This window comes from Vigna angularis, chromosome 7, assembly GCF_016808095.1.
Source record: "Vigna angularis cultivar LongXiaoDou No.4 chromosome 7, ASM1680809v1, whole genome shotgun sequence".
NCBI classification, from domain to species: Eukaryota; Viridiplantae; Streptophyta; class Magnoliopsida; order Fabales; family Fabaceae; genus Vigna; species Vigna angularis.
This window is the reverse complement of record NC_068976.1, coordinates 32,038,228-32,065,159: the sequence shown is the minus strand read 5'-3', so window position 1 is coordinate 32,065,159 and position 26,932 is coordinate 32,038,228. Positions and strand designations below refer to the sequence as shown.

Below are 26,932 nucleotides of genomic sequence, written 5' to 3'. Positions count from 1 at the left end.
CATATTATAAACCAACCATTGTTTTAATATTCACATAATCACAAACATTAAACACGTTATAAGATGTGTATGAAAGTTTAGTTAAAAATCTTATATTTTCGCTTATCTAGAATATATACTCCATCAATGAATAATTCCTGACAATACACTTGCCCAACGACCAAATAGCTTGTCTAAAGAGAATATCACTAGAACTTACAAACATAAATTCTTATAAAAGTCACCCAACGAGTATATTCTAGTCTATCGACTCTCAAGTTAGTGAACTCTCTAACTTCGGTGTCGCATAACAACTACCATGTCAGTATCCCTCTTACTTTGACTTCGCCCAATGAGTATATTCTTTCTTGGCGAGTCTGCGTAACTTTGCAAAACCTAATTTATATATATTTATGTCATTTCAGCCCTATAAATAAGTTTAACCACAATCATACATGCCAAAACATACCAATTATCAAATTATACATAATTCAATGATTTAATTCATCTCAATTGCAATTTCAACCATACCAATTTCAAAGTACAATGCATGTAAACCAAATCAATCTTAACTCAACTCAACATATCATATTTCATTAGATAGCTCAATTATACAAACCAATTATCATACAAACATATCACCAATAATTACAAGTTATCTATTAGTTAAAAGAATAATGCAATTAGTTTCCCTTACTTAAAAGACACATGCTCAGGGAATTATAAAAACACCTCTAGACACATAAGAAGCCCTATATGCTCTTATAAACAACACAAACACGATCAGTGCACACTATTAGGACCACTAATCATCAAAGACTCGTATAGAAGATCTAGACACCACTCGCGAACCAAGATGATTCACATGCATAGGAAGAACATCCAAACCAAGAAAAGAAATAGAAAACCAACTTACTCTATTCGAGAAACTGACTGAGTATAAGTGAAAAGCTCGCCTCTAGCAATCACCCTAGCGGTCTCCAATCTTCAAACATATGAGCATACCATTAAAAAATCTGGATAGAAGAAGGAGAGCTCTAAAAGAAAAAAGATTTTAAAGAGCTGATGTGTTTTTAAAATAATAAAATTGATTTATAAGCATTCTATTTATATCTTAAAATTTTATTATTAAAATAATTAAGTATGACCATTTTAAATATATTATCAATTCTAAAACATAATTTTCTATACTCATCTTTAATTAAAGCAATTATTATAAATATTTCCTTTTTTCCACAAATATTTAAACAAAATAAAATTAAACTTACTTTGAAAAAAAAAACAAAATTATATTTTTATATAGCTCCTCTAAACTTTTGTTTCAACTTGTATATGTTAATTTTAACTTATATAGAGAACTCTTTAGTTATTTTTATCAAGAAACTAATCTAAATAGGTCTTAAGATGTTTTAGACAATTTTCTCCTTAAAGATAAGAGGAAAAAAAATAATGAAATGAATTCTTTTATAAGTTAATTTATATATAAGATAAAAAAATTAAATATAGAAAACTAATCAGAGATAACTTATACAAATTAATATAATTTTAAATTGTGAAGAAATTCACTCCATTTTCTATATTTCTTTAGGAAAAATTTGTCTAAATAATTTTAGTGTTTATAAAGAAATGTATTCAAATAAATAAATGTTTATATCATGATTTTCTAATTTTTTTAAAATAATTTTAAATCAAAAATAACTGAAGGAGCATAATAAAATAAAAAGAAAAGAAAGGAGGAAAACACATAGGAAAATAAGGGGAAAAGAAAAGGTAAGTAGAAGGAAAATAAAGAGAAAAAGAGGAACCAAAAAGTCTTTCCGTCACTGAAAAATAAAATAAATAAAAACAAAGATACACCTACATACACACTTGGTTTTGGTTTTGTTCCTTCTTTCCCCATATTCCTAGTTCAGAATTCAGATTGATCAATTCAAACCCCATAGATCATACATACCCTCTCACAATCCTCATTGAACTCTCTTTACGTCTCTCTTTCTTTCTTTCTTTCTTTCTTTATCTATGTTTATTTAGTGCCCTTTTGTTTTGCATCACCCAATCAATCACTGACCCCTCTTAGCTCCCTTCTCTTCATTGCCCACATATACTGTGTTCGCAAAGTTTGTGACTTTGTGTTGCGAAAATGAGCGGTGCGGGGTTTAGGGCTTCAATTCCGACCAGTGTGAGGAGGACGATCCAGAACATCAAGGAGATCACGGGCAATCACAGTGAAGAGGACATCTATGCAATGCTCAAGGAATGTTCCATGGATCCCAACGAGACCGCTCAGAAGCTTCTCCTTCAGGGTATCGTTTTTCTCCCCTCTTTAACTTTTGCGGATTTGATCTTGATCTTAATATCTGTGCTTGTGTGATCCGGGTGTTGGACTTGGCGTTTTCCCATCTGGGGTTCCTTTGTTTTATTTTTTATTTTTAATTTTTACCCCTTCTTTGTGATGAGGTGGGATGGGGGTCCTTGAATAATTGTGTTTGCCATGATGGGGTTTCACTGTTGAGATATTTTTATTAGGCTAAGAAGGGATATTTTTTTTTTTCAATTAGCCCTTTTTGTTTCTCAGGGCCTTTAGCTTGACTTGTAGAAAGTTCAGTTTTTTGACGAAATTTTGAAGGGTTCGTTCACTTTGTACTCCGATATAATTGGTTAATTTGTTTAGATTATGGACTTGGTTGGCTCGGGTCAGAATGATTTAGAGTATATCATTTATTCATGTTCAACTCCACTGTCGGCTTCTTTATTAATGCATTTATCTGGTTGTTTTTAAGCTTGCACTGTCACTGTGTCTGAGTTCATTTATTATTTCGTTTCGTTTGATGATTGGTTGGGTGGAGTTCAAAATGTGAGTTATTTAAGCAGGGAACTTGTGTTGGGTGTGTTGTGAGTGGTTGCTTTTGTATATCGGGTTTCTATAATTTGTGCAATTGGTGGTGTTGCGGAGTTTTCTGTAATGTATTGCCGTTCTTCTCAAGTTTTCTTTTTCCAAATACGTGGGTGGCATTTCAGAGCTATGTTTCTGTCAGCTAATAGTTTCAAGTTGACTTGAAACTGGATTCTTATGAAAGGATATTTTATGCTTTGGTAGGACAGTGGGTTTTAATTCTATTAATGTAGTTTTTTTTTCTTTGTGCAGTCAAGATTGTATTATTTTGACCTTAAAATCTCACCTTTGTGCTTCGCTACTGCATGTCCTATTTCTAGTTTCTTATTCATTCTTATGATAAGTAGACTTTCCTTCTTGACAAGCTCATTTGGAATCTAAACCCCTTTTTGGGATGCTTAATGGGATTAATGCTGTTGGTTTGTTGCAGATTCAGTCTTCACATGGTTTTTCCATGTTTTTTGTTGTGTGTAAGGCTAGTTTGGAAATAGTTCTTAAGGCAATATTTTCTTGCAGTTGATGCAAAACTTTTTTTGCATTTTTATTCCTTTTTCAGGCTTTGAAAACTGTGTGGCAGATCACAGTTCAGTGCTATAACAAATAATGTTGACTGAATGAAAAACTTTAAAAAATTGTAAATTAACACAATTGATTGCTGTAGCTGTTTAAAACTTAAATAAGTTATTTGGAACTGGAATAGGGTAAATTGTAGGAATAGATAAAAATAGTAGTTACAGTTGAAAAAGATCAAGATTAACTAATTTTTTCTTATTTGAAAGCATAACATTTAAAACTAAAATCATATTTAGCTTATTTATCACAACCACGGATTTTGTGAATCACCTCCAAATAGAAAGAAAGACATAAGAGAACAAAGAAAAACGGACTAGTACTGAGACACCTGTATTACAAAGCTTCAGGTGGTCTCACCTTCTACATTGAAGGAAAGGGCCGCATGTGAAACAAAGGTACTGAGCTGGGTGTAGTACGGAATGGAGGGTTGATGGCCGTAGCAAGGTTGGAAGAGGGTAAAAATGATAACAGTTACTGGAGCTACGTATTCTGTGATTCCTTGGTTTCAGTGGATCTCGACTTTGTAATTTGGTGTAGCCCATTGGTGAAGATGGGTTATAACTAAGTTAAAAACAACAAATTTGGCTTCTTATGGAATAGAAGCAACTATGATTCTTGTTGAACCACACTATTGTTGTGCCCCATGCCACAGCAGTGAAGTTCATTGCAACAAGGATTAGAAATTAGAAGCAGCCAAGAGACATTCTTATATGGTATTGCATGTAGTAGTGTCCATGAGACTGTCTGATGTTAAAAGCATGTGGTTTCAATGGATCAATCTATTGCTATGTGAAGTTTGAAGTTCTTATTTGTCTGTTTTATTTGTCTACATATTGGGTTGGGTAAATATTAAGTGGTGAATATTTTTTGTAGACTATTATCAGTTTTATTTTTTATGAATGGTTTATTTTTTATGTATTTGATTGGCCTGTAGATGTGTGGTGTTGATCTTTGGACACACTGTTTCAAAATTAAGTTTACGCTATTTTAATTGTTTCCTCGTTTTGTTATTGGTCGAAGTGATAGGAGGCTGAGAGTCTATGAGAGGAGAAGGAAGAGTTAACAGAGTTAGTTACTCTAACTGTCTTAACAGTTAGAAAAGGCGCGGGATAAACTTGTATATAAAGAAAGTAGTTAGCTGTTGAAGAGTACTTTTGATTACTTGCATTCTTTGTACAGGAAACTGTATTCCTGTGGGGGAGGTTAGGCTCCCATAGCTACCTTGTAATTGACTTTCTTACTGTGAATAAGAAGTGTGGATGTTATTCAGGATCCTTTGAGTGTTGAGGTGATTCAATCCTTAGGTTTCATTGATTGAAACCTAACAATTTGGTCCGACCTGCCGGATCCCAGATTTGGAGGAGGGTGACACACCGAGAAATGGAGAGTGCAACGGAGGCGAGATTGGAAGCGATTGAGATAACGATGGAAGGGATGAAGGCGGAATCGGTGGCGGTAAGGCGGGACTTACAACAAATCATGAAGTTGTTGGGGAAGCAAGTCGATCAGGCAGAAGGGAGCTCCAATGATAGTTCTGTGAATGACAACCAACAAAGAGTCGGGAGGGAGAACGGAGACGGAGGAACCGGCGATAGGAATGATGAACAGAAACCGTGGAGGAGAAGGGTGGAATTGCCCTCTTTTGATGGGGCGGAACCACTGAGTTGGCTCAATAGAGCCGAGAGGTTTTTCAATATACAGAAGGTGTCCAGTGACGAGGAGAAAGTCGAAATTGCTTACGTCAGTATGGAGGGGAGTGCGGCATATTGGTTCACCTTTTGGAGGGAGAAAGCGAGAAATCGGTCATGGGAAGGACTAAAGGCAGCCATGATCAACCGGTTTGGAGGAGTTTTTAGGGGAACGGTGTACGAGAGGTTGGCGACTTTACGCCAGACGAGTACGGTGGAGGAGTTCGTTCGGGATTTTGAGGTGTTGATGGGGCAGACAAGGGGCATACCTGATGAACAGGTACTAGGGTACTTCCTGGCGGGATTGCGTGATGATGTAAAAGTCCAGGTGCGAATTCAAAACCCATCGGAATTGATGGAGGCGATGCGGATTGCTCGGGATGTCGAGGGGGCCATCATGCAAGCACAGGGAGGATATGGGAATGGGGTCAAATTTAACCTACAGGGAACACGATCAACGGGGGGTGTGCTTCGATCGGAACCCAGTCGAAACACGACTCCGCAAACGGGGAGAGCGGAGAGCACAGGATCGGTGAGAAGAGATGGGACGACGACGCATGCAAATGCGAGAGTGGGTGTACCCGCGGGGAATGATAACCGAGGACGGATGGTGAGAAATCTACCATACCCAGAATTTCTCAAAAGAAAGGAGGAAGGTCGGTGCTTCCGTTGCGGAGGACCGTTCGCGCCCGGCCATAGGTGTGCTGAGAAGAGCTTGCGCGTGTTGCTATTAGCGGAGGATGAGGAGGAAGATGAATGCGAAGAAGTGGGAAGCATAGAAGAGAAACCCATGGAGTTGTCTGCCTGCTCCGTTGAAGGGTTAACGACACCCCAGACCCTGAAGTTGAGAGGACAAATTGGAGAGAGGGAAGTAGTGGTGCTCATAGATAGTGGCGCGAGCCACAATTACATCAGCCGGAAGTTGGTGGAGGAGTTAGACCTACCGACGATTGATACGCGGCCATACTTGGTTAGTTTAGGGGACGGACACAAGAGAGTGACGCGTGGCCGCTGTGAGAAAATCAGAGTGGAATTGGGGGAAGCCACAGTCGAGGAGGAGTTCTTTGTCTTTGAACTAGGAGAAGTGGACGTCATTTTGGGTGTTACATGGCTGGGAAGTTTGGGTGAAGTGAGAGTTAATTGGGGAGAGATGACCATGATCTACAACGTGGAAGGCAGGAAGATTAAAATACGGGGTGACCCAACGTTGGCGCGACAGCTGGTAGAGCCCAGAATGTTGTCCAAGATAGTGGATGCTGAGTCATGGGCATTAGTGTGGAGTCTGAATGTGGTGGAACAGGAGAGAGATGACGGGTGGAGCGGTGATTTGACGGGAGAGCAGAAAGCTGAGATGGAAGTGCTGCTACATGCGCACTATGGCGTTTTTCAAGAACCCAAAGGGTTACCCCCATCACGTGACAAGGAGCACAGTATTACACTTAAGGAGGGAGTGGATCCTATAAACGTCCGTCCCTATAGGTATCCACACTTCATGAAAAGCGAGATCGAGAAGCAAGTGGCCGACATGACAAAGGCGGGGCTCATCCGACCCAGTTCTAGCCCGTTTTCTAGTCCCGTAATTTTGGTAAAGAAGAAGGACGGTAGTTGGCGGTTCTGTGTAGACTACCGAGCCTTAAACAAGGCCACCGTCCCAGACAAATTTCCTATCCCAGTCATAGAAGAGCTGTTGGACGAGCTGAAGGGGGCGAAGTACTTCTCTAAAATTGATCTAAAAGCGGGGTACCATCAGATTAGAATGAATGAAAACGATGTTCCCAAGACTGCCTTCCGCACTCACCAGGGGCATTTTGAATTCTTGGTGATGCCCTTCGGACTAATGAATGCGCCAGCCACCTTTCAAGGAGCGATGAATAAGCTGTTCCAGAACTATCTCAGGAAATTTGTGCTAGTCTTTTTTGATGATATACTGGTGTACAGCCCCACCTGGAGAGACCATTTAGAGCAGCTGGAGTTGGTGTTGAGAACACTGGAACAACAACGTTGGGTAGCCAACAGTAAGAAGTGTGAATTTGGGAAGCGAAGAATCCGCTATCTCGGCCATCAAATTTCGGCACTGGGGGTCGAAATGGATGGGGATAAGGTGCGGGCAGTATTAGAGTGGGGCGAACCGAGGAGTTTGAAGGAATTGCGTGGGTTCCTGGGCCTCACAGGATACTACCGGCGTTTTGTGTCGGGGTATGGAAAAATAGCGAAACCACTGACCGATTTATTGAAGAAGGGTCAGTTTGCTTGGTCAGAAACAGCAAGCACAGCCATGGCCGAGTTAAAAGCAGCTTTGACCACGGCTCCCGTGTTGGCCTTGCCCGATTTCCAGCAGGCTTTCCACATAGAATGTGACGCCTCCGGTGGGGGCGTAGGGGCGGTGTTAACTCAGGAGGGCAGACCCATTGCTTTCTACAGCAAGGCATTATCTGCAGGATCACTAAGCAAATCAATTTATGAAAAAGAATTGATGGCTTTAGTCATGGCCATTCAGCATTGGCGTCCCTACTTAGTTGGGAGAAGATTTATTGTTCATACGGATCAGCGAAGTCTGAAATACTTCCTGGAGCAGCGTATAGTCACCCAAAACCAACAGAATTGGTTGGCTAAATTGTTGGGGTATGATTTCGAAATAGTTTACAAGAAGGGAAGCACAAACAGAGCGGCGGATGCTCTGTCTAGGAGAGAAGAGGGTAATACGGCAGAAGGGGAGTTGCACTTGATATCCAGGCCATTCTGGCCAGATTTTAATGAAGTTTTGAAGGAAGTGGAGGAGGATGAAGTATTGAAGAAGCTGATTGATGAGATTAGGAAGAATCCCGAGAGTCACCTGGCTTATACAATGGAGAATGATATGTTGCACTACAAGGGACGCATGGTAATATCGGCGGGTTCAGCATGGATCCCTAAGTTGCTAGCTGAATTCCATGTAACTAAAACAGGAGGCCACTCGGGAATTTACCGCACTTATAGAAGAATTGCCCAGTCACTATATTGGGTGGGTATGAAGAAGATGGTTACTGAGTATGTTGCTAGGTGTGAGGTGTGTCAGCAGCACAAATACTTGGCTGCTTCTCCTCAAGGGCTGCTACAACCCTTACCAATTCCACAGGTCGTATGGGAAGAGGTGAGCATGGATTTCATAGTTAAACTTCCAAAATCCCACGGCCATGATGCGATTCTTGTGGTCGTAGATAGGCTGAGTAAATATGGTCATTTCATTGCATTGAAGCACCCTTACTCGGCCAAGACAGTAGCAGAAATTTTTGCAAGGGAGGTCGTAAGATTGCATGGGATCCCAGTGTCGATTGTGAGTGATAGGGATCCCATATTCTTAAGCATGTTTTGGAAGGAGTTGTTTAGGTTGCAAGGAACGCAGCTCAAAATGAGCACTGCATATCACCCTGAAACGGATGGACAAACGGAGGTGGTTAATAGGATTGTGGAGGGATACCTGCGTTGTTTCTGTTCGGAACAGCCGAAGGGGTGGTATGAAATGTTGTCTTGGGCAGAATACTGGTACAATACAAGCTACCAGGTATCAGCACGTTGCACACCGTTTGAAACGGTGTATGGTAGGTCCCCCCCATCATTTAGCAGATTTATCCCTGGAGAAACGGCTGTGGAGGCGGTGGCACAGGACTTGATGACGCGGGACGAGGCACTTACACAATTAAAATTCCATTTGAGCAGGGCCCAAGATCGAATGGCGCACCAGGCCAACAAGAAGAGGAAGGAGATTAGCTTCAGGGAAGGTGATATGGTCTATTTAAAAATTAGACCTCATCGTCAGACCTCCATGACGACTAGAATACATCCCAAGCTTTCGGCCAGATATTTTGGACCGTATCAAGTGTTGCAGAGGGTGGGACAAGTGGCCTATAAACTAAAACTACCAGATTCAGCTCGTATACATCCAGTATTTCATGTGTCTCAACTAAAACAGGCAATGGGAGACAGATTGGCAGAGAAGGAATTACCTGTAGAACTACAGGCAGAGGGGCCAACCTTTTGGCCAATCAGGATTATAGAAGAAAGGCAACTACAACAAGGAGAAGATGTAGTACAACAGGTCCTGGTTGAATGGCAAGAAGGTGGAAGAGAAGGAGCTACATGGGAAGACAAATTGGTCATCCAAGACCAATATCCGGAGCTCAATCTTGGGGCCAAGATTGTTGAAGAGGGAGGGGGTAATGATAGGAGGCTGAGAGTCTATGAGAGGAGAAGGAAGAGTTAACAGAGTTAGTTACTCTAACTGTCTTAACAGTTAGAAAAGGCGCGGGATAAACTTGTATATAAAGAAAGTAGTTAGCTGTTGAAGAGTACTTTTGATTACTTGCATTCTTTGTACAGGAAACTGTATTCCTGTGGGGGAGGTTAGGCTCCCATAGCTACCTTGTAATTGACTTTCTTACTGTGAATAAGAAGTGTGGATGTTATTCAGGATCCTTTGAGTGTTGAGGTGATTCAATCCTTAGGTTTCATTGATTGAAACCTAACACGAAGTGTGAAGTTTCATGTTGTCATCATCTTGCATGTAACGGTACGTTTCCATTCATGCGTTGTTTTGTAATGTCATGTTGAAGTAGCTCGGGCAGTGTTTTTGCATCTCTGGAGTTGTTGAATCAATCCTGAATACTTTTCTTTTTTATTGCCTATCATGCACGCTTGATATTGGTTCTGAACTTCTGATGTCAACTTTTAATGGATCCATATATTCTTATTGTTCTTACCTTAACATGAATGATTTGTTTGACAGACACATTTCACGAGGTCAAGAGAAAGAAAGACCGAAGAAAGGAGGTAAGATATTTTTGTCAGTAATGTCCTTTAATAATTCATTACTAATTGGTTTGCATGGTTGATTATTGATTTTTCTGATTATAAGAATAAGGAGCTGATCATAATGAAGAATATGTAGATTTTATATTTATTATTAGGAATGGTTTTATTACTCCCATATCATATCTTTGCTATTAGAGCATATCAAATGCCCTTTATTTATTGCATAGATTCCTTTCTCAATATAAATAAAGCACCCGTGCTTTCTCAGAGACATATGGTCTCAATTTAATGTTTCTCTCTTCCCTAGAGTTTAGCATAGAATTAGGGCCTATTCTAGCAATATCTCTTGGATCTATTGTGCCACCCACTATCAACCCCTCCTGTATTCCCATGTTCAAGGTATCTTGCCTTAGCATGAGGGTGTGTGTTGGAGATTTTATATCTCAAAGAATACATGCTTTTGACATTCTAGAAGAAATAAGGATGATAAATGCTAAGCATGTGGACACGTCAATGGGTCCAAGTGTCAAACTTGTACCTGATCTAGGAGAACTGTATTATGATTGTCTAAGAGATACACAAGGTTAGTTGGTAAGGTAAATTACCTCATTGTGACTCCCCTGACATTGAATTTGTAGTGAGTGCAGTAAGTCTATTTTTAGACTCTCATTTTCAAGACCATTGAGATGCATTTGTATGAATCTTAAAGTATATTAAGAAGACTCTTGGAAAATGTCTCATTTATGAAGATAAAGGAATTTCTCAAATTGTTGAATATTTTGACGCCGATTGGGAAGGGTCACCAAGCAATGGATGCTCCACTTTAGGGTACTACGTTCTTGTTTGAGGTAATTTATGTCGTGAAAAAGTGTAAAACTAAATGTGGCGAGATCAAGTGCAGAAGCAAAACATAAGGCAATGACATTAGTCATTTGTGAGCTCATATAACTTAAACAATTCCTCAAAGTGTTTAAATTTGAAGAATGTTCCCAATACACCTTGTATGTGAGCCAAACAACATTACACATTGCATTTAATCTTGTCTTTCATGAGAGAACCACACATATTGAGGTGGATTGTCATTTCATAAGAGAAAAATTGGAGTCTAGAGACATTGCCACCAAATCTGTCAACTTTAATGAACAATTGGTTGATGTATTCACCAAGTCTGTGTGAGAACCGAGGCTCGATTATACTTATAGCAAGCTGTGCACATACGACTTATATGCTCTAACTTGAACAAGAGTGTTATAATTATTGAAATAAGAAGTTGATCTTATATAACCAAGAATATCTAGATTATATCTGTATTATTAGGAATGTTTTTATTTATTCTTGTATCATATCTTTGTTATTAAATGATACCAAATCTCTTCTATTTATTGTGTTGATTCCTTTTTCTTAATATTAATAAAGCATCCATCTTGTCTTAGAGATCCATCGCATAACTCAAAGTTTTCCTTAAGAACCTTCTTATACTTAATTAAAAGCAAGCCTCTTTCTCTTTTTAGAATGAATATATTTTACAAATAAAAAAAAATGTTATTTCACTATATTATATGAAACCTTTTAAAATGTAGTTATTTGACATTTATATTTGTGCTTAAAGGAACCAGTTCTGTGTATATTTTAATGAACTATAATTTAAACCCTGTTTAATGGTGACATTTTCAAAATATGGAGTGCTTTCTCTGTAGTTTCTCTTTCATTCAAATGCAGTGCAAGTACTTATTAGCATTTCCATTTTCATCATGTAATTATTAAAATTATAAAAAAATATCTTTTGCACACTAGTAGCTAATGTAGTCCTTTGTCTTATTGCTACCTTTGCCTCTGTTTTCTTGTACCTTTTCAATTGATTTGATGTACTATCCACCTCCTGTTCATTTGCAAACAGCCTATTAGTGCATTTATATATCCCTTCTTAGCTATTGGACAATTTTCAATTCTGGGATTGTCATAGATGAATTGAGTATTTAAATAATGACTTGCTCAACGAATGCTGAAGATGACATTTATATATGATACAAATTATAGCTAAAATTACCTTGTACTCGGCTTTGTTTCCCTTGTGTTGAAAGAGAGATAAATAGATGGAAAAGATACTGAAAACTGTGTATGGACTACACTACAGAGTCCATTTTATACTAGCTGATTAGAATAAATACAAATGATTATAGGATATTTCATTTCTATATACATGATATGCTTAAAAATCATATTCTAATAAATATGATTCTGATAAGATATTCCTAATTATAAAGATCCTAACTAATCATTTCACAAGGAAATAAATCAAAATATAAAAGAACTAATCCTAAGAAATCATCAAAGATACTCTAATATCAAGATAATATCTTGAGATATTTACTGTCTTTCTACACTCCTCCATAAGAGGATGTTTACTGAGCGTTAGCTTGTTACAAGAAAATAATTCACTGCCCTGCAAGTTCAATGTTTAAAAACATAAAAATCAAAATTGACTGAAAACAATGGTTGGAGAAACAACTCTGGGATTTGGGACAAAGTTGAGGCCTTTGCATTTGGAATAAAGCTGGGACTTGTGAGTGTAGAAAATAGTTGGGGTCATTGCAGGAATTACTAGGACCAATGCTTTTGGCAGTAGTTGGAGCTAGTGCATCTAGCAACTAGTTGGGGACAGTGAATTTAGGGAAAAACCAGGACCAATGCATTATGGAAAAATTTGGGGCCAGGGCATTTAGGTTACCCATCAGGGTTATTGCATCTGGGGAAAATCTGGGGTCAATTCATCTGAGAAAACACCTGGATCAGTGTATCTAGGTAAAAGTAGAGGCCAGTGCATATGAGAAAAGTCAAGGCCAATGCATCTGGGAAAAGCAAAGGCCTGTGCATTTGGGGAAAAGGTCAGGACCATTGCCTCTAAGAAAAGGTCGGGGGTAGAACATATAGGGAAAAGGCAGCAATTGCATTTGGAACTAAGCCGAGGTCTGTGCATCTAGAACAAAGTTGGGTTGGGTCTAATGCATCTGGGAAGAAGTTGGAACCAATGCTTTTGGAACAGTCAGGGCCAATGCATTTGAAAGGTGGCAAACATAGGGTCTGTCAATGGAAAAGTTGGCAACCATGAATGACAACTATAAATTAGAGTGGCAAATGAAATTAGGATATACTGGAAAAGTGATAGTCATGCTGGAACTAATATACCCAACAGAAGAGGTGACTAATTGGAGTTCCACATAAATGCTCTTCACCTACATAGAATCTGTTGGATGATTCACAAAATTTGATCAAGGTTCTGTTCTTCTTATCTGTCTACATATGGAAATAATTGAACATATTTTCCCTGTACATAGTGACTCTTCAATAGTTTCTTCACATACTCCAACTTTTCTTATAAGGAGGAGATAAACTCACTCATGACAGCTCGGAACCTTGTAGGTGTCAGCTACAATTTCTAATAACCTAATCCATTAAGTCGAAGTTCTTTGAGCACTAATAAAATCAATTCTATTCCTGTGAAGGAATCACCTCTTATACTGAGTTCTTCTTATTCTGGCCTCCTTTTTACAAGCATAATTTATGCTTGTTTTCCTCTTAGCATTTCCTAATTTGACAGTTTATTTTTTAATAACAAAATATCCATGGTGTCGCTGGCATTTTTTGGCTTTGTCTGGTAATGACATATGGTCACATGATGCTGCCAGTCTTGTTCCATTTCAAATATTCAAATTTTTGTTCACCTCTTCCTAATCCTCCTCCTCATTTTGTTGAGGCTCAATCAAAGTATGCCCCTTCTCAACTTTCTTCGTTACATTGGCTTGTTTCAGTATATTTTTTACTTCGTAGTGTTTATACTTTTTAAACTATTCTTTTGTCACGCTATATACAAGTTATTCCTTGGACTTTGCCCATGCACAGGAAGTGATTGAGGCAGAGGCAAGGTGTCCCTGTGACTGAGCATGGATGAAGCCATTGCCGTTTCATTCATTCTGGCAAGGTTGATGACATAACAGAGAAGTAGAACAGAGCTGAAACAGTTGTGGGTAAACCAGAACAACGATGAAATAATTGGAAATTAGCCAAAAGAGTGATGGGTCTTCGCTAGTGTAGATATTGATTTTGTTTCTTGTTATTGCATATCTTCTTTATTATAAATAAGAATACCCGTGTGTACCAACCACAGAATTCATCATTTCCCTCTTCTCAACATGGTACCAGAGTGATACCAACCTCCCTGATCTGTTTTGTCACCACTCCTTTCATCAAGGTGTCATGAGTCTAAGGAGAAATAAACCCAAATCCCTGTTCACTGTTCATAGGTGTAAATGTCTTAGAAACTGTGTTTATTTTCCAGTGTATGTTTTTTCCTACTGTATCTGTTCATGTCCGATGCATTGTTCACTGCCAGTGTACTGTTCACAGGAGACAATTTTCCATTGAGCTTTTTTTGGTTGGCATTACTTGTCACTAGCTATGTTTTTATGAAGATTTTATTTTCAGGGGATTTTTTTCTGTCCAATGTCATTGCTCACCACCAGTGTTTTTCTAACAAGCTTTTTCTAGCCTGCAACCCGCCACCATTGGCACTGCCTTGTGTGATGAGCATTTTTTCTCTCTGATAGTTGCTATACCCTTTGACCATTTTTGGTCTTCCAGTCGTTGTCATGTCCTGAGCACTTTTTTCTTGCTGACAATCGCTGTGTCCGTTGTGCACTTTTTACTTTTTGGCAGCCGTTGTGACCTCTGAGCAATTTTGCTCTCTGGCAGCCAACATATCCTCTGAGCTTTGTTTTTTCTTTTTGGCAATCGTCAGGTCCTCTAATCATTTTTCCTTTCTGGAGGCCACTGTGTACACTGAGCAATATTTTACTTTTTAGCAGCTGCAATGTCATCTACCCATTTTTATTCTTTGGCAGCCACTGTGACCTCTGTCTGACACTGACAATTTTAACAAGCTTGACCATTATACACATGCTTTAGCTTGAACGGGAGTGTTGAAAGGAATATTGAAGATTGATTGTCACTTCGACATGTAGAAAGTCTATGAGAAATATCTATTAGCTTTGTTATTATTTACTTTGTCAGCTCCAATAACCAGTTGACTGTCATGTTCTCTAAGTCTCTCAAGGTCTTTTGTTGAGGACATTTTGTACGAGCTTGTTTCATATAATACATATGGTCCAACTTGAGTGGGAGAGTTAGAGATGTGATTTGATTATGTTAGAGATATGATTCAATTACATTAAAAAGGAAGACATGATATTATTCAACAGGGAAATATCTTACTGAACATTTCACTTTATTAGATCTTGATTTTGTTCCTTGTTATTGTATCTGTTCTTTATTATAAATAAGGATACCTGTGTGTGTACACACCATATCGTATTCATCATATGGCTTCTCGGTTTCACTTTTCTCCACATGGTACCAGAGCAGTCTTCCTTGACTTGTTTTGTCATTAATTCTTTCAACATCTAGAGATGAAGATCAGACAGCACCACTGAAAACTGGTCAGAACAGAGATGGAATGCCATAAACAAGCAAGAAGCAGCTTTGTGCCACCAAAACATGCTGGATGAGCTGTTTATTTGTTAGATATGGTATGTATAGGTTCTACATTGGGGGCGTGTGAATGTGAAGGGAACGGATATCCGGGACCATTAAATAATAAGGAGACGTAATCCTAAGATCCTTGAAAGCATTAAATGGTACATTTTCTCGGTCAAATTCTGCTTTATGCCTGCTGAAGCAATAGTGGCCAAGATGAAGGTGGCTGCATTTTGTGGGGCTACAGGCACAAAATTGTGCTCTATTTACAACTTAATTTTATTAGCTAATGTTATATTCACTAGAGGAATCAGCTCCTTAATTAGAGCACTGATTGAATTTTCTCGGTACTAATCATACATATGTTTGAAACACTCCCGCTATGCAGCAATCTTGTTGGAGCATTTTTCTTCTGTGTTTGAAACATTCCTGTTTAAGACTTCTGTTCCCCAATCGCAGGAGAGAGCATATTTCTATGTGTTTTAGAATTTGTCTCTTGTTTGCTATGTGTTGTGCCTCTTTTCATTTACCTGTACTGTAATTATTTTCAATATTTATTAATCACTTAATGTATTTTGCTAACTCTATTCTTGTTTATGATTTTACAGAATCTTAACAATAGAGAATCTGTGGAGCCACGCTGGAGGCCTGGCACCCAAGGGCGCGGAGCTAGGGGTGGTCGGGCAAATTTTTCACCTCATAATGTATCACATGGTGAATAACCATTCTCAACTACGATATATTTGAGGGTTTCTTTATTTTTCCTGTTAGATAATCCCCTTCTGTTGTCAGCTAAAATAGTTTTTGCTTTGACTATTTTAGGTTCTGTATTTCTAGCAGTATTATAAATGGGTAGATGAGTCTGATCTGAATATTTTGTAATATCATCTGGCTGTTTTCTGTCACATTATTTCAAACTAATGGTCATGCTGCATGTCTTCAAAGTTGTTACCTGGCCCTTTATATTTATACCTTGTACCTTAGATGAAAATTTTCTTTATTTGTATACCTTGTACCTTAGATGAAAAATTGGTGTTATATCTGCATTCTAGTCTCAATTTGAAAAACAAAATAGATATTATGTTGTCCATCCAGTGCACCTAAATTAATAGTTTTATGGACCTTTTGTCAGATGCTGGTGGTGGCAAGAATTCTGGTACAGGAAAAGATAATGGAACTCATCAAGCCAGTGTGAAAGTTGTGCCACCTATGGCAGCTTCTCAAGAGACATCTAAAGAAAAAAATCCAGGAACAAGGTAACAATTAAATATTTTTGTCTTGTGATGATAACTATCATTACTATTCTCTATTAATTATCTTACTGCTATTTGAATTAAAATTCTTGTGCTTTTGGTTCAAATTATATAACTAATAATTATGCATGTTCTTTTCAGCTCTGTAACCATTAATGCAAATGGTCCAACAAGTGTAATTTCTGGAACTATTAGTGGCTCAAGTCCTTCCCCTTCATCTACTGGAACTGGAGACAGATTGGGTCCATCTTCTGGTGATATAAATAATTTGAACAGTACTTCTCCTTCTGATAGTTCAGGTAAAGTTGCGGGAGTTGCTTCTGGAAGCGGATCAATTCCTTCTTCCAGTATCCACCCAGGATCTGGACCAGCATCTTCATCGGCTGCCTATTTCTCTTCTTCAGACCCTGTACTGGTTCCATCTGATGATTTATGGTTTCCCGGTGCGGCTGGTGCAATTAAACGTGAAATGGGAAACCAACACCCTCCGGTGGAATCGAGTGTTGTTAACTCGGCCAAAAACAAATTAACTGCTGGTTAGAATATTTGATTTTTTATTTCATAATGTGTTGGTTTTAAGGTTCTCCAATGTAATTAATTAACAAAGAATTTTTGCTCCGTTAACCTATGCCAGCTTCTGAGAGTGGTGGCTCTTCTGTGCAAGGAAAGATTCAAGGCAAATCCCAGGTAGCAGCAAAGAATCATGTTGCTGAGATGTCACCCATTTCATCAATTGTAACTCATAGTAGCCCTTCAACTAGTAGACCTTCTTCTAATTACAGTACGCGATCACAACAATTAATTGGCTCTCAAAAAGGTAATTTATATCTCTGCTGTTCAAACAGTACATTTTTGTATCATGCGTAATCCTTGGATTAGATGCATAACACATATACATGTTTTATGAGTGAGCCTTATGTTTATTCTTCTGTTGCTGTTGTCCTCCTGGTCCCACAATCTTCTCCAGCAAAATATGCCACCTCTGGCAAGGGACCCATCTCTGTAGGATGGATAATTTGGTTCTCTTGCATGAATTTACTGTTCCCAAGTTGCTGTTTTTTTGTTTCCATCACTTTGACTGTTGATCACTTTTCTTTCTCAGTTCTCTTTGCCTCTATATTCTAAGATCTGATATTTTCTCTCTTCCTGTATTTTGAGTCTATTTTTTCTGCCTCAGTTCTCTCTGCACCGTATGTTCTCTGACTTCTTGTTCCTTCCTCTTATACCTCTGTTAAGTGGATTTTTTTATCTTTATTCCGCAGTTTTTTACTATACTTTTTTGTAAATATCACTCTGTATTGCTGCTGTCATTCTATGCATCCCCCATAGTCTGCATTGAGGTACATATTGTTATGATATGATTTGGGCTTTGCCATCCACCATTAATAACATTCATTAGAATATTAATATTTATGTTAGAATGTATATAAACTATATCTGTTCTGTTTAGTTAGAATCATTACTTAATAATTATTAGGCACAAATTATTTTGTCATCTAAGATTACTTCTAATTGATTGTAAGTCAATAAACACTGAAAAATCAGAACATGTTTCTACAATGTAGGCTAACAGTTTCTGTCTGATTCTCTCGAGTATTGAAATTTTGGAGATTTATATTTTTGTTTTGTCGAGTAAGTAGTTTCATACTTATTTAGAAGTAATTATTTAACTGTTGTTTTTTCTCATAAAAAAATGTTAAAGCGGCACATGCTGTTCGGTCTACATAGCTATCCTCATATTGTGGGACAAGGCTTGTTGTTTTTCATGTTCTAGAAATTTTATCATGATATTATTGTAGCTTGATTACATTTATGAAGAAAAACTCCTACGCTTTGCAGGCACTGTGATGCATACTGTTGTACATATTATGTTGTGGAAGTTGTTACATGATTGTAAAGACTATCATTATTCATTACCCTGCTATTCTGATGTATTTTCTGTTGCATGTACGGTTTTAATTTCAAGAAATTAGTAGATGCGTATTTGTATAGATTTGTGTGGATATGCTGGTGGTGGTGAGCTTACTTATAAAGTTTTTCTTGCTGTAGCCATTTCTGATGATTGATTAAATTTTTCTCCCACTGGTGCCAATTACTCATTGCACTTGATCCCATTTGGTGGGAATTTAACTTGTATGTTACAGACTTTTGGTTCCCTTGCACTAGATTTATAATTAGTTTCTGTTTCCAACAGCTGGTACCAATAAGGAGTGGAAACCAAAACCAACACACTCGAATAATCAGGGTTCTGGACCAGCTAGTGCGCCTGAGGCTCCTATTTCAGTTGGCCCAATTGGGCAACCACAATCTGCATCTAGTGTCCTTAACTCTGAAGAAGCTACTTCAAAACTTCAGAGGAAGCTGGAGGATTTTCATCTTCCGCAGCGTCAACATGTTATACTTCCAAACCATATCATTGTGCCTGATTCTGAAAAGAACAAGTTTAGCTTTGGAAGTTTGGGAGTTGCTTTTGGAGTTAATACACCATATGTTAGTAGCCTGGAAAGTGAAAAGAGTTCTACACCCGTTTCTGAAACTTCTCAGACTATTGAAGAAACTGTGGAGGAACAGGAGTCAAGGTACCTACCAGTGACCAGCCTAAATATTATTTTCCTTCCATTCACTTTTGGGGTTATAATGATATTTATAAGAGCCTAGATATTACTTCAATCCTTTTTGCTGTGTTTTTTCTCCGCAACAAGTACCTTATGTTTCAGTTTTCACCACTATTATCTTTAGTTTTTTGTGGAAAACATTTGGACATAATTTTCAGTACTTATCCATTTTGTTGTGACAAATCTTTTCATTTAAACCGACAGTCAAAATGCTGTGGTTAATTCTGAAGTTGGAGATTATCCTGACCAGCCACAATCACCCACTAATGGAGCCGAAAATTTGTCATCCATTGAGGTTGATGGCTCATCCAGTGCTATTCAAGAGTATAATGAGTCCAAGCAAGACACTGCTTTGCCATCAGGAGGGCATCAGTACTCAGGGGTGCTTACTTCTCCGAACTACAGTTTTGGTTTTGTGCCGCCAATGTTGGGTACTCAACTTACACCGTTTGACAATTCTGAGTCTCAAACACGTGATGCTTCTCGGCTTCCAAGTTTTATTGTGAGCCTACTTACTTGTATACATTTTTGTTCACTGTTTAATTTATTATGCCTTTTTTGTTTCTTAAAATGCTTGATTGTTATCTTACTATAGGTTCATCAACAATTGGATCCAACTAGTTACTATGCCCAGTTTTACCGCACAGGTGCTGATAGTGATGGTCGGCTTTCTCCTTTTTCTTCTGCTGGGACGAACACCAAGTACAATGGCAATGTTACAGTGCTTCTGGCTCCAACTTCTCAATCTCCTCAAGAGGTTTGCACTGATTTTGTTGCTATTCAAATTAGTTTCTGAACATTCATATAAAATGTTGACTTATGCTTCAAATTTGGAAAATCCTGTTTTTTATTGCACACTACCTGTATTACTTGGATTTCATTTGTAATCGTGTATCTATTTTATGCACATTTAGTGCCATAGTCTGATTACTCAGAATTTCATACAAATAATGTTATTTTCTTAATTGATATTATGTAAAGTATGTGCTCGATAGCATCCATTTCTCAAATGATATTTTAGTAAATAGTTTTATGTCTAACTTAACCTCACAAAACCAGTTTGTAAGATGAGGATTGCTTTTCATTTATATATTATAATCTGACTTTGTTCCTAGTGGATATGAGATCTCCAACACACTCCTTGATGCTGCGAAATGAACATCTGGAACGTGGGATTTGATATTTATAGGTGGTCTAATAGGAGCCCACTGATGTTGGCATAATAGTCCCAAAGAACTTGAGTGGGATAAGCTCCAAATGATTTTGATATGAGTTTATACCTAATTGAACCTAAAGATTGCACCTCATTTACATATTATAATCTAACCTTATTCCTAGGTGATGTGGGATCTCTAACAAGTGCAAATATTTGATCATTTATTCAAACACTTTTTAGGTTTGGTGAATCTTAAAATTAGAGAGTAGGTTTGGGCTTCTATATTTGATTCATCGGAATTTTCTTGCATGTACCTCTTATGCTATGCTTTACATTTCCTGTTCATTTGCACAATTTCCTCCTATAGTCAATTAAAATGATTTTAAAGGTGGAATTGAATTGATCATAGGCATGGGCGTGAAGTCAGGAAAAAATTGTGAATAGAGGAACGGAAGTTGGCAAAGTAGAACCTGCTTATTTCTATATTTTCTGCCAAACTCTCAATTTAATATTACTTGTATGATGAAATTAATCAGAGTGGGAGTGAAGTTAGGAAATGTTAAGAATAGGATGTCATTATTCACAAGCTGTCTCCTGGTACTTTAGCCTTTGGAAAATTGGTGCTTGACATAGTAATAGAGTATCACCATCTTATATCACTTCATCCTGGTACTATTCCGCTGCTAAGTGACCTAAAATCTTGAACTCCTCTCACATGGTATCCCAGGCTATTGTGATCCTATTCTCCCGAAAGAAACTGAACTTTAGCACTAGATGGTCATCAAGCCTAAATGACTAATGTTATGTTATGGTTAACCCCCACCTAAGAACTTCAACATTTGGTAGCGTTAGTGCTTGACAAGACGTCTCACTAAATTGGAAAGACAATTGTTGGAGATCCCATCCCACATGAGCTAGTAAAATGACTAAAATATAGTTTATATTCCTATTTTTTACTATTGAGTCAAAATCCAATTTAAAATGGTATTGGAGCCTATTCTAGCTGACAAATATCAGACTGCCCATAGATGTCAAGTTCTTCAATTTTCACACTTGAGATGTTAATTTTTTAGTGTGTATCAACGATTTTGGAACTAGAGAAAACATAGTAAAGACTAACAGAAAGAGAATTGATTATGATTGCTCTAAATGAGAAACAAGATACAAACTGAGCTATATAGGCTGAAGAAAAGGCTACAGCAGAAACACACTAATCATGGCAGAAAGGCAGAAAACAAAAAGAAAAAAAGAAGATAACTAGCTAACATCAAGTGAAAAATGCATGTTTACATCTATATCTCTAATACCCCCTTAAACTCAAGGGGAAGGATTTTTACAGACAATCCTGAACATTGAGTTTGAGCCTTTGAAGTTCAAAACAGTTAGAAGAAAGATGCTTGGTAAGAATATCTGGCCATTGATCCAAGATAGGAATATGGTAAACTTCGGATAACACTTGATCATAAATACAAAAGACATCAATCTCCATGTGCTTTGTTCTAGAGTGAAAAATAGGGTTGTGTGCTATAGCAACAACTCTTTGATTGTCGCAGAGCATGACAGGATTGAGTAAGAAATTTATAATTCTTTCAGAAGAGTGAAAAACAGGGTTGTGTGACAGTGACAATGATATCATCAACATATACCAATAGGTGAACAATATGAGAGATACGCTGATATGTAAATAGGGAAGGATTACATATGCTGGAACGGAAACCAAGCTGCAACAGAGTTGTGGCGATTTTGTCAAACCATTGTCTATTTACTTGTTTTAGGCCATAAATGGCTGTATTAAGTCTGAAGACCAGAGATTTGTGAGGCCTCAAATCCAGGATGTTGGACCATTCACGCAGTTTCTTCAAGAGTGCCATTGAGAAAGGGATTATTAATATCCAAACGAAACAAATCCCATCCATTGGATAAAGCAACAATATGAACAATTCTGATGGTAATAGGTTTGATAACAAGAGAAAAGGTTTTACGAAAATCAAACTGATAGGACTCCTACTAAGGATGGGCCTGTTAATCAACATGAAACAATTATAGAGGGAGCAAGGCCCAAAATATGGAATGTTTACGTGAGAAGAAAGAAAATGGGGTTAGGAAAAGAAAGGGAAGTTAGTTAGAGAGGGGAATGACGTGTCAGGAATCCAGGGAAGGGGAATTCTGTTATAGGAGAGAGAATAGAGAGTGTGAAGGGGGATACGGAGTAGGAGGTGGTGAGTTGGTTAGGAGGAGAGTCATCCTCTGGTTAGGAGTGAGAGCACTCTGGGTTTTACTGGTGATTGTAGAGCTTTCAGTCCATAACTTTTCTTCTGCATAATACTTGAATAATATACCTGTGATATTCAGTTTAATTGTGGGGTTTCTATCACAAACCCGTGAACTTGATCAAATCCCTTGGCAACTAATCTAGCTTTATATTTGTTGGCAGAGTTCCATCAACATTTTCTTTTACCTGAAAAACCCATGTACTACCAAATTACTTTTCGTCATCTGGGAGAGGCTTCCGTGTTCACCACAGCCATGCCAAAATCCATTGATTATGTTTCATTCTGACATGTAGAAGATCTACCCCATTGGAAAGGAGCATCATATTCAAACTGGCTGTGGTTCTTGTCTTTCATAGTCTATGGGGATCCTGACAAAACAGCACTGATACTGTATCTGATTTTTTAGTATGAGAGAAAATATGAACAAAAAGAGAATGGATTATTATTGCACTAAATGAGAAAGAATATAAATTCTTAGCATATATAAGCTCAAAAAGAGGTTACAGGAGTAACTCACTAGTCATGGCAGAAAAGCAGGAAAAGAAAAAAGCAGATAACTAACCAATATCCGGTTGAATTACTGAATGTTTGCCTTCGTATCTCTAATTGTGGGTTGTGTTGGAGGACAACCCACACTAGTGTTGTAAGATTGAGTTAAACCTAAATTTAAACATTAGTTAGAGCAATCATTTGCCCTCGACTGCTATAAAATGATGCTTCTGTTACTTGTTAGATGGTTTTATTAGAAATGAATTGAACTTGACTGAACCCAAAAAGCTAGCTCAAGCTAGGACGATTGCAAAGCATTGTAAGCACCGTTTTCACCATATTCTTAGCCATTAAGGGACATCTTAACACCCTTCTCATATTCAGGACTGATTAACTACAGCATGCAGTTTGGAAGATTGGATATTTATAGTTGACCTTGCATAATTACTAGGTATACTTTGATATCATGTTAGAAATGAATCAAGCCTAAGACAAACCCAACACCTAGCTCAGGGAGGTTGTCCAAGCCCTGTGAAGATCGTTTTGGCCATAGCTGATGTCGGACATGCTAACCAATTTAGTATGCATACAACATTCTTGTGCTTTTATTTGACTATGTACATCTTCTTATCTATGTTGTCTATATTTGAACAAGGGCTCTTCTTTCTGTGTTGGCCATTTACTTTTTCTTCACACCTAAAAATTAGTCGGGGTTTTCTTTTCCTGGTGATGCTGGCAAAAACTGACTTCATAATTTATAGTTCTAATACTATTAAAATATTGTTTTTAACAATGTAAGAAAATTGTATCTCTTTAGAAAGTCACACCTTTTAAGAAGTTGACTTTAAGCCTAACTCAACCCCATAAAACCAGGTTGTAAAGTGAAGTTTGTATCTATTTATATACTATAAATTGGACTTCTCTCTAGTCCATGTGGGACTTCCAACTCATTCTCCTCAAATCGAGTCGAGGTATATACATCTTGAACGTGGAACTAAACATTAATGGGTGGTTTGATAGTGGCCAATAATGGGTGGAACAATATGTCTAACAAACAACAAACCTCACTAGACTCTAATACCATGTTAAGAAGTGAATTTTAAACGTAACTTAATTTCACAAGACTGGCTTGTAAGGTGAGATATACACCTATTTATATACTATAAATTGGTCTTATCTTTACTCAATGTGGGACTTTCAACATATCCAATTATTAAATTCGAAAACATTTGTGTTTTTTTACCATTATATTGGTGCACAGGTTATGAAAATTTTATGCCTTTTAATGTTTATTTGCAGGGAGGTGTCTTGTCCAGCGCAGGTCCAGCACCACTTGTGACTCAAGCTGCCGGGCTGATGCAAAGCTCAATAGCTGTTACCCAACAGCCTGTCCCTGTCTTCCGACCCAGTGGGGTGCATATATCCCATTACCCTCCTAATTACATTCCTTACGGGCCCTATTTTTCACCATTTTACGTCTCACCTCCAGCAATCCACCAATTTTTGGGTAATGGTGCATTTCCTCAACAACCACAGGCCGGCTCTGTATATCCCCCTCCCCCAGCTGTGGCTCCTACAGGAATGAAATATCCTCTTCCTCAATTCAAACCCGGGGCAAATGCTGCAAACCCAACTCACCTTGTAATGCCAAGTGCCTATGGTGTATATGGCTCCTCTGCTGCTGGTTACAATCATAATTCTGCAGCAGCTGCAGGGAATTCTACCTCCAATGAAGATCTTGGTTCATCTCAGTTCAAGGAAAGTAATGTATACCTCAGTGGACAGCAGGTTAGTTTCTTTCAACCCTTATACCAAAGTTTATTTTTTTGGTTAAGAACTTCAATACCTTTTTATTTGAATTGTCAGACTAACTACCATATATACATAGAAATTCAGTTAAGTATAGCTGGTTTAACCCCAGGTCAAGACAGTTATGAAAAGCATATGTCACAGTTTACTACTGTAATAAACTTGTGCTTTAATTTTGGTACCTGAAGACCTAGACTAGATGATAATTATGTTCTGAATTTCCACTGCAGACCGAAGGTTCAGCAGTATGGGTGGCTGCACCTGGCCGAGACATTACCAGTATGCCTACTAGTACATTCTACAACCTCCCACCTCAGGGTCAGCATGTGACTTTTGCCCCAACTCAGGCTGGCCATGGCACCTTTGCGGGCATCTATCACCCTGCACAAGCAGTGACGGCAGCAACAGTTCATCCACTGCTACAACAATCCCAGACAATGGCTGGAGGAGTTGATATGGTAGGTCCTGGAGGAAACGTTTATCAGCAGCCTCAGCATGCACAAATCAATTGGCCGAGCAATTACTGAGGCCTGGAGTCAGTCTTCCTGACAGCTAAATTAGATAATTGAGTCCTATCTGGGGAAAATTTTTGAGGAATGCCAAAATATGGTTGGATTTCTATGAGGACAACATGGCAATTGGCTACATTTGAGTGTAAAAAAGCTGGAAAATTTGCCAATATGATCTTCTGATTGCTTGGATTGAGGACATATGAAGGGTAGGACACCTGTAACCGATATTGACCGTTAAAGTTAGATGAGGTAGAAACATATGCAGGCCTTCTCTTTTTTACTCCTGCTATTTTGTGTTACCATTAATACCTTTTCATAGCTCCAAGCTTTCCCTTCCCTATCTTTTGTTGAGGTCCTTGAACTCTGTTAAGAGTATTGTTGAGTGATGATGAGAAATGTCCATTCTTTCTTTTTAGTTTGGTTTATAGGGTTTGGAAGGTTTAGGTTGGTGGGGAAAGATTTTCTGGTGCCCCTTGTCTTACCTGTAAAGTGAATTTTGATAGCAAGAAAATCATTTACTTAAGCTGTTGTATTGCTATGGGCAAAGTGAAAGTGTCAATTGTTTTCATCTAACTAATATTGTTTGTCATGTCATGGTTTACAGAAAAAGTTTGTTTAAGACTAAGCAACTCTTGTGCAACTCATTCTAATACTAGATTCTGGATTCTGTGTTGTATTCTAAATCTGAAGAATGCCATTGTTTGGAACTTGCATTGCATCCAAAGTTTTGTAGGATTCTGTCCATTGCCTCAGTAATGTACTCACAGCTATGGGTGTCATGGTGAAATTAAATGTTTTGGAACATTTCTACCTAACATGTATCAATGTGACATTTGGGAAAGAAAATGTCGATGTAGGACTGCGAAATATTCACGTGAAAACATTTCTGCTTTTAAACCTATTAGAATTGAGTTTAATAAAGAACGCATTTGAATGGGGATTGATTAAACTCCTGTTTGTTTTTCTTTCGCTAATTCATATTGATGGATTTATTAAAGAGGGAAAATACTGGAAACTTTCAGAAAACACCGATTAAATATTATCTTTTACTTGAATGAGTTTGCTTATTTTATCTGTTATAAGGATGTATAAATAAACTATTTTTTTTTTCTTTTATCATGTTTTCTCTGATAAGAAATTATTTCCCTGTATAAATAAGCCTAATTTGAAAAAAGTTTCCAAGACACCATATTGATGAAACTAACACATTGTATACATAACTGAAAAGAAAAAAAAAACTTTAATCACTAGTTTAATTAACAATAGTAGTATATTGATATTCTACAAAATCACATTCATTGTTTAATTTCATGAAAATTATCAAGCAGTTATGCTCAATTATGGACCACTTAACCCAATCACTCTCTCAACATTT

At 37.8% G+C, this 26,932-nt stretch overlaps 1 protein-coding gene across 3 annotated transcripts; it reads left to right on the top strand.

The window, feature by feature from the left end:
• Positions 1–1,823: 1,823 nt before the first annotated feature.
• On the top strand, positions 1,824–26,103 carry LOC108320008 (GBF-interacting protein 1-like). 3 transcript variants are annotated; one of them, XM_017551346.2, is made up of 11 exons: positions 1,824–2,282; positions 9,896–9,939; positions 16,059–16,164; positions 16,583–16,706; positions 16,845–17,239; positions 17,338–17,520; positions 18,898–19,282; positions 19,523–19,820; positions 19,914–20,075; positions 24,536–25,024; positions 25,276–26,103. In XM_017551346.2, exons 1-11 carry the CDS (start codon positions 2,120–2,122, stop codon positions 25,570–25,572), a joined length of 2,646 nt encoding a protein of 881 aa, XP_017406835.1. In that variant the 5' UTR covers positions 1,824–2,119; the 3' UTR covers positions 25,573–26,103. The 3 variants fall into 3 exon arrangements, with proteins under 3 accessions (XP_017406835.1, XP_052735977.1, XP_052735978.1); XM_052880018.1 differs by lacking the exon at positions 1,824–2,282 and adding an exon at positions 9,581–9,679; XM_052880017.1 differs by lacking the exons at positions 9,896–9,939; positions 16,059–16,164; positions 16,583–16,706; ... (5 more) ...; positions 24,536–25,024; positions 25,276–26,103 and adding an exon at positions 4,716–9,573 and having other exon boundaries at positions 2,143–2,282.
• Positions 26,104–26,932: the final 829 nt, after the last annotated feature.

Coding starts and splice junctions, on each gene's coding strand:
- LOC108320008 (XM_052880017.1), top strand. CDS start 4,826: ATGGAGAGTGCAACGGAGGCGAGATTGGAAGCGATTGAGATAACGATG.